Source organism: Malaclemys terrapin, chromosome 8, assembly GCF_027887155.1.
Source record: "Malaclemys terrapin pileata isolate rMalTer1 chromosome 8, rMalTer1.hap1, whole genome shotgun sequence".
NCBI classification, from domain to species: domain Eukaryota; kingdom Metazoa; phylum Chordata; order Testudines; family Emydidae; genus Malaclemys; species Malaclemys terrapin.
The window spans coordinates 104,463,724-104,479,257 of NC_071512.1; the positions used below are offsets into that span (position 1 = coordinate 104,463,724).

Consider the following 15,534-nt stretch of genomic DNA (forward strand, 5'->3'; position numbering starts at 1 on the left):
AAGACTTCTGAAAGCATGCTCCACACTCTATCCAAATCAGATTTTGTAAGGCACTTCAGATTCTTAAATCCTTGGTCAAGTCTTTAGAAATCTCACATTGGTACCTTTTTTGGTTTTGTCAAATCTGCAGTGAAAGTGTTCTTAAAATGAACAACATGTGTTGGGTCATCATCTGAGCCTGCTATAACATGAAATATATGGCAGAATGCGGGTAAAACACAGAACAGGAGACATATATTTCTCCCCCAAGGAGTTCAGTCACAAATTTAATTAACCAATTATTTTTAACGAGCGTCATCAGCATGGAAGCATGTCCTCAGCATGGAAGCATGTCCTCTGGAATGGTGGCCAAAGCATGAAGGGGCATACGAATATTTAGCAGATCTGGCATGTAAATATCTGGCAAAGTCAGCTACAAAAGTGCCATGCAAACACCTGTTCTCACTTTCAGGTGACATTGTAAATAAGAAGCAGGCAGCATTATCCCCCGTAAATGTAAACAAACTTGTTTCTCTTAGTGATTGGCTGAACAAGAAGTAGGACTGAGTGGACTTGTAGGCTCTAAAGTTTTACATTGTTTTGTTTTTGAGTGCAGTTATGTAACAAAAAAAATCTACATTTGTAAGTTGCATTTTTACAATAAAGAGATTGCACTACGGTACTTGGATGAGGTGAATTGAAAAATACTATTTCTTTTGCTTATGATTTTTATGGTGCCAATATTTGTAATAAAAATAATATAAAGTGAGCACTGTACACTTTGTATTCTCTGTTGTAATTGAAATAAATATATTTGAAAATGTAGACAAATATCCTAAATATTTAATACATTTCAATTGGTATTCTATTGTTTAACAGTGTGATTAAAACTGCAATTAATTGCAATTAATTTTTTTCAGTTAATCACGTGAGCTAACTGTTATTAATCGACAGCCCTAGTGTTAATTAAAGAGGGACATTTATGCTACCTCAGTGCAACTTCATACTTTCTCACCCCCCGTGACCATGGCAATTTGTGGATATTCCTTGCTTTATTGAAAATCCCAGCCTAAATTGCTTTCCCTAAGTCACCCAAGAAGTCTCTGGTACAGCCAGAAATTAAACTCAGAGCTCCTGACTTTGAGTCCAGTGCCTTAAAGGCAAAACCACTGTTCTTCTCATACAGACCTGTTCTGGCAGTTGCTTTGATAACTAAAGGTACATTTCAGCATGCTATCTAAAGCCATCAAGCCAACATCGTCAAAGATATCCAGCGACTTGTCCTTTGTTGTCCACTTTTCCCATTTTTCCTAATGTAAAAAAGAGGGGTCAGCATTCACAAAACAAATGGAATTTCTCAGATGACCAAAATCTCAGCCATCGTCCTTTAAATAATTTCTTTGTCTGTAGGATCTGAGATTCATTTGCAATCTATACAACATTTGGGGTATGGTGTAGAAGTGAAGAAACAGAGGATTTGTGGTTGAATTAGAGCATATCTTTTGGAAAGACATCAAGTCTTGATTTAAAGATTACAAACAAGGATGAATTAAACAAGTCCTTACTAATCTGTTTCAATAGTTGATTATGACTCACTCTTTTATGTATGCAGTATAGTTGTAGCCATGTCAGTCCGAGGATATTAATGAGACAATGTAGATGAGGTTGGGTATTTAAGAAATTACCATAAAAGATTGAGAGAAGGTGGGTGAGGTCATATCTTTGATTGGACCAACTTGTGTTGGTGAGAGAGCTTGTCAGTCCAGCCAAAGATATTCCTTCACCCACCTAGTTTGGGATATTTACACTCAACTTGTGCAGCGACAAAGTTAAGCGAATTTCATGCCATATGTTATTCATAATACTTTATTCTTGTTTAGAGAGGCCATGTCTACACTAACATTATGTCTGCAAAACTTTTGCCACTCAGGGTGTGAAAAAACACCCCCTTGAGCGGTATCAGCTTTTCCAGCATACGCACTTGTGTGCACAGCGCTATATCAGTGGGAGACGCTCTCCCGATGACACAGCTATGGCCGCTCGTTGAGCTGGTTATATTATGTTGACAGAACAGCTCTATCCTATTGGCATGACATGGCTACCCCGGCGATCTTACAGCGGCACAGCTGAATCGGTACAACTGTAAGTGTAGTGTGGGGAAATAGAGCAGGGCCTTCTTTTTAATAGCCAGAGCTGTGAATCTGAAGGCCCCAAAATAAACCCTCCAACAGAGATCTGTTATGCTAACTACCCTTACACAAAGCAGTACAGCCCAGGGCCCAGGCCAGGGCCTGAACTAGACTAGACTGCACAATTCCCTGCCAAACTCAGTCAAGAGTCATGACCAGAGGAGTGGGGGGGGGGGGGGGGGCAAGGAGGGAAAGAATAAAAAAAGCCCCGGCAGCAGCACTAATGAAATATGTTCATGACTAATGAAATATAATAACCACTTGTGTGAAGCAATAGGTAACTTTAGCTAAATGCAATTTCTTAACTCATGTAGCTTCTCCTTTGGGTGATCTGTGACCCACTCCGTGATTCCAGCTAGCTGCAAAAATAGCCAATCATAGATCCTCTTTAGGCGTCCCTTGGGAACCCCCCCCCCAATCTTTAACCAAAAGACCCCGGAAAATAACATGTGTCTTGAGAAATGTACCCAAACTGGTGCCAAGTACCACCCCTGGGGAAAACCACCAAGCGCCCCTCTACCCAAATAAACATCCAATTCTTGGAAAAATGAGGAAGGTACCTAGGGGGGGAGAGGGGGGGAAACTGACCCCGACCCTAATTTCTTAACTCGTGGTTTGGGGAGGGACTGACCCCAACCCTAATTTCTTAACTCATGACGTGTTGTTTGTACTTTGCTTGCGGTTTAATGAAATAAAATAAAATTCCACTGATGCCAATGGGCTTACTACTGATTTATACTAGGGTAGAGGAGAAGAGAATCTGGGCCTTTGTTACACACAGGCTATAGAACGGGCTGAAGAATTATTCTAATTCGAATCACAATTTAGTTTCAAGCAGTAATGTTAACAGGAGCCCCCCGGTGCGCCTCTTGATGTCACTGACTCAGGGGTAAGAAGACAGGGTTAGGAATATACTCTACTAGGCCACTGCTAGATGGAGTCTACGGCCATCCCTGAGACTGGCCCACATTGGTACCCAGATGTGATTTATTTCTAGGATGGAAATGGTGAGGACCATCTCACGCCAGCTTGTCTCACTGTATCGAATGAGCATAAAGTGGAGCTTGACAGGCCTTATGTTTCAGTGTGGGAAGGGGAAGGTTCAGAATGACGACAGTAGCAGAGGGTTACCTACCAACATCACTGGGTTACCTACCAACATCACTTTGGTGGAATCCGCCATCAGCGACACATAAGATTTCAAAATATCATTATGAAATGCAGGAGTCAGCAGTCTACGGTGCTGGAACCACTTTGGTCCATGTAAAACGATTAATCCTTTCCCTGAGGAGGGAAACACAGAGTTTTAAGCCTTCTGGATTGTGGCAGAGGGTCTGGACTTCTGTCCATAACTTACAGCTCATGACAAAAGAAATCAGACTGCTTAGATGGGCTTAACAAAAGGCCTCATCGAAACAAGATAAACCCAGACGATCTGGGCTGTGAAAGGTGGAATCTGAGGACTTGTCTACACTATAGGTTACATCAGCGTAACTTACGTCGTACAGGGGTGTGAATAAACCACCACCTGTGCGATGTAAGTTACACTGAACTAAGCACCAGTGTGGACAGCACTATGTTGCCGAGGTGGTTTTATTATACTGATGGGAGAGCTCTCTCCCATTCCCATAGAGTGTCTTCACCAGACACACTATAGCTGCATCCGTGCAGATGAGCAGTTGTAGCACTTCTAATGTCGACTAGCCCGGAGAGACGGTGTTATGCCCTTGAAAGACAGCTGTTAATCGAAAAAGGGTCTTTGTATTCATAATGGTTTATCTTAGAGGAAATGCAACCCCCTTCTGTGTGTGTACAGAACTGAAGAAAAGTGGTTTGGAAAGCAGGGGTAGCTGTCCTAAATAAAGTGGCCACAAATACATTTAGGCCAGGTCTACACTTAAAAAACTGCATCTTCACAGCTGCATCAGTGCAGCTGCGCTGCTGTAGCATTTTAGTGAAGATGCTCTATGCCGATGGGAGAGAGCTCTCCTGTTGGCGTAGTTAATCCATGAGAGGTGTTAGGTGGAAGCAGCTTTGTCTACATCAGTGCTTAGGTTGGTATAACGATGTTGCTCAGGGACGTGGATTTTTTACTCCCTGGAGCGATGTAGTTATAATGAAGTAATTCCCTAGTGTAGAGCTGGCCTTAGGCTGGAAGTTGGAAAGTGGTTTATAACCATCAGAGAAGTGATGTTCTGTAACAGCGTCCCCATAGGAGTTGTGGGGACAAACCACCTAACCAGTTTGAAGATGTAGCTTGATACATTTAAGAACTAGGATTATACAAGGGGGTTGCCTGCAGTGTCTGGGGACTGTACGTGATGACTCAAGCAGTCCTTACCAGTCCTATGTCCTATCTCCCTACTATCTTTTAGGGTTCTAGCTCAACAAGAACAGGGATTTTAATTGTGTCAATCACCCTTGTGCAGCCGTCTCTACTGTTTTGGTCTGTTGTTGTGCATATATCCAGTTTTATTGAGTTCACCTAGATATACAGTGCCTCTCACAAAGCATCTAAACGCTAAGCAACAAAATTATATGTGTGGTGACAGGGGGGTGTATACGCTCTACAAAGCCACATCCTATCCTGTGCCACCTTTGTGCTCCCATTTCTCATGGAGGAGAGGGCAGGATTCCCTGGAGATCTTTGGCACGGCTGTAATGCACAGAGCATATGTCAGGGAGATGGTGTGCAAAGATGGCTGAAGGCTCCCTTTTGCTTTGGCCTGAAGCTGGGGCCCTTGTACAGAGTTTTCTTTCGCTGACTGCTTTAACTTGTGCTGGCCTTTAACAGCCACAGGGAGGCAGGATTAGAGCTCCTGATTCCCAGCCTGGTGGTCATTGATGTACATCAGGACTTCTCAGCCAATGAGATGCAAACTAGAGTTGGCCATAGTGGGGTGGTGGAAGCAAAACCTCATCTTTCCTATGGGATCCCTGGGAGGTTAGGAAGGGGCAGCTTTAGGGTGACCAGACAGCAAGTGTGAAAAATCGGGACAGGGGGTGGGGGGTAATAGGCACCTATATAAGAAAAAGCCCCAAATATCGGGACTGTCCCTATAAAATCGGGACATCTGGTCACCCTAGGCAGCTTACTCCCTCACCTTGTCTTCCTGATGCTCTCATCCCATCCCTTCTCTGGCCCCCACCAGGTCCTGAAGCAGCTGTTTCCTTCTCTCCCCACCCACACAGACTCAGCTGCAGGGGACGGGACAGATGAATCTTCAGTACTGGGTCTTTGAACAGGTGGAGTGAGTTTCACCCCATAAGATCTCTTCCTTTTGTATTAATTTAGATGCAATAAATGGGCCCAAGAGCCAAATGTGTTAACATAACCCAGTCACGGTCCAACATTTAACAGTTTCAAACAAGGTTCAGGGTTTGGTGCAGATACCTCAGGCTGCAAACGCACCATTACAAACCCTTTTAACCCCTTACTAATGATACTGGAAAAGATGAAAAACAGTTAAATGTGGCACCCAGAACTGGACACAATACTCCAGTTGAGGCCTAATCGGAGTGGAGTAGAGCAGAAGAATGACTTCTCATGTCTTGCTTACAACACTCCTGCTAATACATCCCAGAATGATGTTCGCTTTTTTTGCAACAGCATTACACTGTTGACTCATATTTAGCTTGTGATCCACTATGACCCCCAGATCCCTTTCCACAGTACTCCTTCCTAGACAGTCATTTCCCATTCTGTATGTGTGCAACTGATTGTTCCTTCCTAAGTGGAGTACTTTGCATTTGTCCTTATTACATTTCATCCAATTTATGATTTGTTCTTGACAAATCCATGCTGACTGTTATTTATCAGCTTATTATCTTCTAAGTGTTTTCAAATTGGATTGCTTAATTATTTGCTCCATTATCTTTCCAGGTACAGAAGTTAAGTTGTACCCAGCCCTTCATTATTTTGTCTACCAATTAAGCCTTCTTTCTGACACAACGATTTTGGTCCTTTGATTTCTAGTCCCCCACTTCTCTTGTTTACCGGACATGATCTGAACACAGCCCTTGAGTTATATCCAGAGGCCTTTTTGTGTGGACTAGTTCAGTCTCTATCTCCCTTTTGCACCTTTTCCCATCAATGTTTATGGTTCTAGGTGGTTGTGACACTTTATACATTTCTGACTCAGTTTTCACAGTTGGGCTCGCAAGTCGGGTAAATTTGTACACCCAGTTATCCCAACAGTCCCTGATTATGTAATGTAATGTGAGAGCCAAAAAGCATACGTACCAGTCCAAGGGACAAAGAAATGATAGAAGTCATCAGCCTTTGGATCTGAAAAATGCACCAGAGATGTGTGTTTTAATGGAGACAACTCTGCCTTCTAACGCAAGCTATGTCAGTTAAATCAAGGGGTCATGCAGGGTGGTAAGTTCTCGCCCTCCCCTGACATCCTATACTTCAGTAGGAAAAAGCAAAGCATTTACATGGAACCCATTAAGGGCTAGATTGTGACTTTTAAGCTCTGGTGGGTGGTGGTAGTGCAGATCTGCCCTGCCCCAACTGGAGGTTGTGCCATAGACAGATACAGTGGTCAGGATTCTCACTGCTGCTCCAATAGCCTACATATGCTGATAACAGCCTGCACAGAGCTGGGAGAGTTTTATCTCCATGAAGGGACTCCACTGGGCATTATCCTTGTCCCTCTCCTGCAACCCCCAGTTCATGGGGTGTGCCCTGGGGCAGGGCTGTAGCTGGCACCAGCACACCCATTCTGGCTTGCACCACCAGCCATACGAAGCCCTGGGGATGACTGCAGAATTTACACCAGAGGCAATCTTGGTCGCTGGAGCAGCCCATAATCAGGAGGGCAGAAATGTCAGTTCCAGCCCACTTTGCCTCCCTTGTTCCTGGGCACGTGGCCCAGAATCTCAGCCAGTTTCTCCCAGCGCTGCTGGCTGGGCTGGGGAGGAGGCGAGCAATCTGACAAGACAGGCGGGGGGATGGGAGCAGAAACAAGCCCTACATTTAGATCGATGTATAGGGAAAGGTCATTGGACATGAGGTCGGATTGGGACAGAGGTGCTTTCCCTAATCTTGGAGTGAAGTCCACGTAAGATAGGGAGGGATGGCAGGTGATTTTATCTCAGAGCTCAGACAGCAGGGCACACCTGGCCACCACTCTTGAGAGGACTTTCTTCTGCCTCTTGCCTTCCTTCAGAAGCAAAGTCCATCAGCTGAAGGGGGGTGGAAGGCACGGGGTTAACAGTCACTGAGTCAGGTGTGATCGGGCAGTGTGTGCGCAGGTCCAATAAACCTGCGGCTGCCAACACACAAACAGCGCAAGTGTTCACCCCTGAGACCTTCAGCACCAACACCACTTGAATTAAAGAAGCACCTCCTTTGGCTGTGATGAAGGAGAGTCATATCCTCACAGCAGCCAGTCACTAGAGGCTGATATGTTCACACGAATTAAGTCAATGTGCCACGCAAGCTTCCACCACGCTGTGCCTCAGAGCCATTGGCTACAGGGACAACCTCCAGAGGAGAAAAGGGTAATCCAAGCCCCATGCTTAGTCAATCCAGGGCTGAACTGAGACGACCGTATCCAGCTGGGGCCCCTTTGTTGTCAGAAAGCTCTTCAGAAACCAGGCGGGAATTCGGAGAAGAGCAACAGAAATGATGTATGGGGGTCATTAAGGAAGCTCAAAACAGCTGGATACATGTGTCTTAGCTAAGCAACAACCAGCAGGGGCCGAATGGTTTCAAAATATGTAAACAGTATAAACCACAATGCAGCAGAGGATGCCAGATGAGGGAGGAGAGGAGTGGTGGGGAAGGGGGTGTAGGAACAAATAGGATAAAATGAGTAAAGTGAAAATGTAGGCCCAGATACTCAAAGATATTTAGGCATCTAACTGCCAGTGAAAATCAATGTGAGTTAGGCACTTAAATACCCTGGTGGATCTGGGCCTTAGGCTGTATTTCAAACAAATGTTTCCTGACAGTTCAAGCTTTGAGCCTGTGAAATACACAATAAGAAAGAGATACCATGGTGATGAGGGCCATGTAAGCAGATAGAAATAATCTGGCATTGGCAAGGGGATGGAGTAGATTATTATGAGGGTTTTTTCCTTCTTTACCATCAATGGTATTGGTCTATCTTGTTTAGGGTTTCTATAGCACCTCAGCACTTCTCAGGTATAGTCAGATTCAGCAAAGTTGCCAGGAAGTGCTATCTGCGTTTGTGCACTGTAGACCCCTACACACTAGCTATTGGGCTGTCACCACCAATCCAGTTCATGTAAACCACTAAACTTCAGAGGTGGAATCCTGGCCCCATGACTTCGGCGGGTCCATGATTTCACCCTTTACTGCGGTTTAGATCTAGCTGCTAACCTGTAGGTGAAAGGTTCTGTTTCCCACCATGACCAATCTCCTAAGCCTGCCGTTTTTTCTAACACCACTCTGCTCCTTAGCGCATGGTAAAACAGATTCTAGGAAGTGGTATTAGGCTCATCCACCGAGCATACTGCTCAGAGCTAGTTCATTGCTTTTAGGTAAGTGAAGCAGCAGGACCTGCTTTTCATGTGTAACCCACTGGGCAGCTAGTGTTGATGGTGCCATTCTGGGTCTGAGGCACAGAGGATACAAGTACAGACACTGCTAAGGAGTCAGACTCTTCAGCTTATGCTGTAGCGGCTCATTCATTTAGCCCTGGAATTTCTCAGTTCAGTCTCTGGTATGTCAGCCAAGGTGGTGGCCGTCACACAGGCAATTTGCTGACAGACGTTTTGTGTTCTTAGAAGACTATGCAAATAATTGCACAGGGTCATTTTAGCTCCCTGCTTCAGGTGCCAAAATGTTGTGGGCTGGCCCTGACTTTCGTGGCGGGAACACTTAGCAACTGTAATCCTAAGAACTCAGAAATAAAGTTGCATGTTCTCACCTCCTCTGCTATATATGGCCTTGGCGTATTCGGGGTGGTAGATATTCAGGAATCCTAAGAAACCTCCAAACCATACAGAGTGAGCACATGGGTATTTCTCTGCCCAAGATATGATCTTGTTGAGTTCTTGATCTTGAAGCTGTAATGATTTTTTACAAAATAAAAATATTGTTTATGGAGAAAATAAAGGCACAGTAAGGGATGGTCTCGTGGTTAAGTATTGATAAAGGTTTATATTATGGTAGCACCTAAATATATCAGGATTGGGGCCGCATTGTGCGGGGAGCTGTACAAACACAGAAGAAAGGCAATCCCTGCCCTGAAGAGCTTAGGCACTGGACTAAGACGCAGCAGACTTAGGTTAATTCACAGCTCTGTTATTGACTCCCTGTGTGACCTTGGACAAATCAGTTAACCCCCCTGGGCCAGTTTGTGATAGTCTGAGTAGCACCTTCCCCATCCCACCAATTGTTCCCATTGATTTCAGTGGCTGTACTTGTGATAAAGTTATTAGTCTATTTAGGAAAGATCATTCCAGTCTGGGCCTCTGTATCTCAAATGGGGATAATATGATTTTCTTTCTCCTACTGTTTGCCTATCTCATCTACTTCGATTGTAAACTCTTTGCAGTGCCTGGCACAATGGGACTCTGAACTAAAGAGAGGTCTATGGGTGCGGCTATAAGAGAAACAATAAATACAAGTATTAATTAACATGATTCATATCGAGGGTTGCCAACTTTAAACTCGCACAAAACCAAACACCCTTGCTCTGCCCCAACCCCTCCTCTGAGACCCCGCCCCTTCTCCAAGGCCCCACCCCCTGCTCACTCCATCCCCCCTCCTGTTGCTCGCTCTCCCCCACCCTCACTTGCTTGCTTATTTTCACCAGAGGGCTCAGAGGGTTGGGGTGCGGAAGGAGTTGAGGGCTCTGGCTGGGGGTGCAGGCTCTGGGGTAGAGCCGGGGATGAGGGGTTTCGGTTAAGGAGGGGGCTTTGGGCTGGGGGGTGGAGCTGAGGGGCTTGGAATATGGGAGGGGGCTCTGGGCTTAGGCAGGGGGCTGTGGTGTGGGAGGGGGTATGGGCTCTGGGCTCGGGGTGTGGGTTCCATATTGGGGCCAGAAATATGGGGTTCAGGGTGTGGGAAGGAGCTCTGGGCTGGGGCAGGGGGTTGGGGTGCAGGGAATGAGGGCTCCAGCTGGGGGTGCAGGCTCTGGTGTGCGGCCGGGGATGAGGGATTTGGGGTGCAGGAGAGTGATCTGGGCTGGGGCTGAGGGATTCGGAGGGTTGGAGGGAGATCAGGGCTGGGGTAGGGGGTTGGGGCATAGGAGCAGCGGAGGGGGGCACACTCTGGGTGGCACTTACCTCACACAGCTCCCAGAAGCAGCTTTGTGTCCCCCCTCCAGCTCCTACGCAGAGGCGTGGCCAGATCTGGTGTGCGCTGCCTCGTCTGCAGGCCCCGCCCCTGAAGCTCACATTGGCTGCGGTTTCCGGCCAATAGGAACTGCAGAGCCAGCTCTAGGGGAGCCAGAATGTGGAGGCCCCTGGTTCCCCCTATGCATAGGAGCCGGAGGGGGGTACATGCCACTGCTTCCGGGAGCCGCACGGAGCCATGTCAGGCAGAGAACCTGCCTTAGCCCTGCTGCGCCACTGACCAGACTTTTAACGGCCCGATCAGTGATGCTGACTGGAGCCGCCAAGGTCCCCTTTCGATCAAGTGTTCCGGTCAAAATCTGGACACCTGGCAACCCTAGTTACATCTGCAGAGTCTAAGGCAGCCTCCTGGTGCTTAGGATGGCAAATACAAGTGTTACCAAGTCCGCCAAAAGTATTGATGATTCAACAAATGAATACAGCCCTCAAGGAGAAAACGCTTACAGGGCAAAGAGAAAAACATTCAAAAGAAGTGGCTCTTTTCTCAAACCATGTAAATATATTTAGGAGGTAAATATCTTGGGTACATTTATTTAGCAAGAGACTCTCCCTTCTCCTCTCTGATGGACTTGGCATAGAAAAAAAGGGAAGTGGGTTCTCAAAGATAAGCAGCCTCCATTGAAAGGAATAGTCGATCCGGCATCAAGGGAGGCAGGGACTGTCTAGTAAATGTCACACACACACACTACAAAATATTCAAAGCATTAAATGTAGCGAGATCAGTATGAACAGTAAAATAGAGAGGGATATGAATTCCAAAACCTGGGAGGAATTTTAGCTTCCCTCTGATGTAAGACCCCCCCACCCCCGAAAGCCACTGGTAGCTGCTGATCTGTCTCTGCGATTTGGCGCTGATCCTTGTTACAGCAGAGCCTTGCAATATTTTGGCCCAAGTTTTCAAAAGTGGCCTCAGTTTTGGGGGTACCTCTATTTTTGGGTGCCCAAGGGAGATACCTTGAGCCTGGTTGAATTGGGTGGAGGGTGCTCAGCACCTCTGAAGAAATCAAGCCCTAGATATTTAACATTGAGCACTGAAAAATGCAAGCTTTCCCCCTCCCCCAATGATGACAGTGGCCTTTACCATTCACACACAAAAACACGGACATCTCCCCATTTCTCTGCAAGTACGGGACAGCAGGGAAGTGTGCTGAGATTACCAAGACTTCATTCGTTTGTGACACACGCTCCGACACGCTCCCTAATACATTATCAAGTAGTATCATAGACCGTACCTCATGGGCATGGCCATAGAGCCAGTGCCTTGGCGGGCCTGGGAAACAATCTAGGGCTTTGAGCAGTTGCTGTCTCCTCCGACACAGCTGGATCACCTTCAGAAGTACATAAGTCAGGCAAAACACAGCAGCCAGGTAAAAAATCCGATAGATGTCCACATGCAGCCAGTCCCAGGAGGGCCCCATGCTGTCCAGCACTGATATCATGGGGCCGTCAGCCTTTGTCTCTCTTGCATATACACTGAATTCACACTCTACACACACAGACCTATCCCTGTGTGCAGTGGGAGCTGGAGTGAAAAGCCTGAGCTGGACTGCCTCTAAGATATCCGGTTACAGAGCCAAACTGCCCAGATGGAAACTGTAAATGAAGTGCCACCTATCAGTGATCACACAGGCTTGAGGTGGACTTTGCAACATGGTCTGAAGATCAGTACACTCACCCTGTTAAACCAGCAGGGGAAGTGAATTCCAGATATAGAGAGAAACCTTTGTATGTATTTATATACACACACATATAAACAGCCCCTCTCCGCAAGTAAACGAGTAAACAGATGGACTTTGCAGGTTGGCCTGCAGATCAGTAATTCTTTTTACATATATATAGAGAGAGACCTTTGTATGTATTTATAGACACACATACGTACAGACATGTATATATTTGGTGTCACTATCTCACCTACCGGTCACAGATGCTGAAGAGAATCCATGCAGGTGGCCAAATGCCGTGAGGCCAATGAAACAGTGAGGCCCAGTCTAAAAGTGGGGTCACTCGTGAGAGTCCACTCTGAGAAAAGTGAAGGCGCAGGGCCAATCACTTGAACAGGTGCCCACAGAGAGACCGAGGTCAAAGTTATAGCTAGTCTTGACCCATGAGAGAGTGTTTTAGTATTTTACAGGGGTCCTCCTGGTCTGCTGGTGACATATCCAGATGCAGTTGGAGCATGTATCAGCATTTGCCCATTACAGCTAATGGTGTGGCTGTTCTGTCTTTCTCTTTTTATCCAGCCCATTGCAATTTTGTAGGCTTCCCATCTAAATAATGTCCAATAGCTAAACACAATCACGTTCATGTCTATCTGCTCAGGGACAGGAATCTGATGTGCCTCCATGATCATTGTTTTCTCTGGAGGTTTCCCTTGCTCCCCCCCCTTCCCCCTCTGGCTAGTCTTGGTTTCCATTTCATGGGCCTGAAGGAGCTGACACACATTTGACCCCAAGGCTGATGTGTGAACATAAAGAGATAGAGCCAGGACTGTGCAACATTCAGGCTGTATTTGTTCTTCCACATTCAGGGTAATAATAAACACATCACCCCGTGTTTCAGAGCCTGGATCAGGCGACTTGGGTTTTTGTTGCGGGGCTAAAAATTGCAGTATAAACATTCGGTGTCAGGCTGGCGCTTGGGCTCTGAAACCCGCCCCCTTCCCGGGATCTCAAAACCCAGGCTCCAGCCTGAGTCCAAACAGCCGCACGACAATTTTATAACCCAGCAGCCACAGCTTGAGTCAGCTGACCAAGACCAGCCTCAGCCATGCCACGGGGCTTTTATTGCAGTGTAGACATACCTAGAGTTTACTGGCTCTTCTAGTAGAATAGTTTCCAAAACATAATCACAGTTCAGCACCCCATGTTGGGAAGCTATTTACGGTAACACTGTGTTTCTACATCACCTACTACAATAGGGCCCAAGCTCAGCTGGGGCCTGTAGGTGCTACTGTAGTACCAATAATAACCTTCCAGACAGTAGAGGGGGTGAGGACATCACATAAGGATACAGCAGGAGTGTCAATTTCTCATGAGATCCATTGAGCAGATCTGAGAACCTGAATCCTGCTCAACTTGTATTTGGAAACCTAAAGTACTAGCAGAATTACATTAGAATTTGTTTAATACTCGCTTTTTAATGCGTGCATCAGTGACATGCCTGTGAAATCTCCAGGTAACTGAGATAGAAACAAGTTGATGATATTTGAATTGAATCTGGACAAACAGGGCAGATCTCTGGTGTTGATGAAATTGCTCACTGAGCATTTGAGATCCTGGTTCTGCACCCACATGTCTGCCTGACAGTGAGTGACTTGGGGCTTGTGTACACTAGAAAGTTGTACCGCTTTGACTATGCCGGCATAGTTGGAGTGATACAGCCCCTCCCCCCCCAATTTCGGATACAGTTATATCACTATAAAGATGCTCTAGACCAGGGATTGGCAACCTTTGGCACATGGCTCACCAGGGTAAGCCCCCTGGCGGGCCGGGCTGGTTTGTTTACCTGCCATGTCCGCAGGTTCAGTGATCGTGGCTCCCACTGGCCGCGGTTCGCTGCTCCAGGCCAATGGGGGCTGCGGGAAGCGGCGCGGGCCGAGGGATGTGCTGGCCACTGCGTCCCGCAGCCTCCGTTGGCCTGGAGCGGCGAACCGCGGTCAGTGGGAGCCGCGATCGGCCGGACCTGCGGACGCGGCAGGTAAACAAACCGGCCCGGCCTGACCCACCAGGGGGCTTAGCCTGGCAAGCCGAGTGCCAAAGGTTGCCGATCCCTCCTCTAGACTATCGTAGCAGGAAAGCCTTATCACTACAAAGATGATAAATAAAAATTAATAGATGTATCCCCAGGCCCACCGCCCATTTCCATAGGAAAGGGATAGAAAATAAAACAACAAAATATCCCTTTCCTAATGGTTGATCTAATGGTGTTAGCTTTTTGGACTGCCACTGCACACTGAGCAGATGTTTTCAGAGAACTACCCACGATGACTCCAAGGTCTTTCTTGAGGTTCACAGCTAATTTAGACCCCATCATTTTGTATGCATGGGATTATGTTTTCCAATGTGCATTACTCTGCATTTATCAACATTCAATTTCATCTGCCATTTTCTTGCCTGGTTTAGAGAGGACTCAATGGCTATTATCCAGGATGGGCCGGGATGCAAAACCACACTCTGAAGTGTCCCTAACCTCCATTTGCCAGAAGCTGGGAACGGGTGACAGAGAATGGATCACTTGATTATCTATTCTGTTCATCCCTGTGAGGCACCTGGCATTGGCCACTGTCGGAAGACGGGATGCTGGGCTAGATGGACTGTTGGTCTGACCCAGTGTGGCCATTCTTATGATATCCCTTTGTAAATCTTTGTAGTCAGCATTGGATTTAACTAACTTGAGTAATTTAGCATTGTCCGCAGACTTTGCCATGGTCTATTAGTGTATCTAAAAATACCTAACAGTTGCTATAAATAAATGGTATATAAAAAGAGATATATCATCTGCTTTATAAGATTTGCATTAGTGACTAGGGATTTCTTCCTAAGATAAGCACTCTTACTACTAGGGTTTGTTTTGTAAGCACAAGTGGAGGGAATTATTCCATGGATGGGAGTGTGGGCAATTAAAATAAATAAATAAAACACAACTTTATACATTGAGTAATGTTGCTTGAATATTGTAGTTGTTACTTCTATCAGCAAGAATTGAGTTTTGCATAGTAATCAGGTCACCCTCCTTTTCACAACATCAGAATGGTCTTATTTGGGGTGACATTCACCCTTGTGCAGCACAAGGCCTATACACAATTTAAGTCCAGTTAAGGACTTGACCCTCTGCACAAGGTTGAATTTCACCCTAAGCGACTCTTCAGACAGCAATATCTTTCATAGCTTACGCTTTGTAGCCCCAGTTCAGTGAAACACTGTTGCCCCTTTTGGCCTGAGCGGTGAGCCAATTTGGGGGTTGGGGGGGCTTGTTGGTTTTATGACGATTAGGAGGAGATATTAATTATGAGTCAGGTGTTTCTTTGGTGCAG

The 15,534-nt window shown here is 46.3% G+C and overlaps 1 protein-coding gene across 1 annotated transcript in view; it reads right to left on the minus strand.

Annotated features, from left to right (window-relative positions):
- Nucleotides 1–12,118, minus strand: part of LOC128841672 (cytochrome P450 4B1-like) — a 28,426-nt gene extending 16,308 nt beyond the window's left edge. Inside the window, exons 1-5 of the mRNA XM_054036933.1 lie at nucleotides 11,735–12,118; nucleotides 9,071–9,209; nucleotides 6,412–6,456; nucleotides 3,325–3,452; nucleotides 1,168–1,289 (exon numbers count right to left, since the gene is read on the minus strand). Coding sequence (XP_053892908.1) covers nucleotides 1,168–1,289; nucleotides 3,325–3,452; nucleotides 6,412–6,456; nucleotides 9,071–9,209; nucleotides 11,735–11,941 — 641 coding nt within the window. The 5' untranslated portion in view covers nucleotides 11,942–12,118. The remainder of the gene's footprint in view (nucleotides 1–1,167; nucleotides 1,290–3,324; nucleotides 3,453–6,411; nucleotides 6,457–9,070; nucleotides 9,210–11,734) is intronic.
- Nucleotides 12,119–15,534: the final 3,416 nt, after the last annotated feature.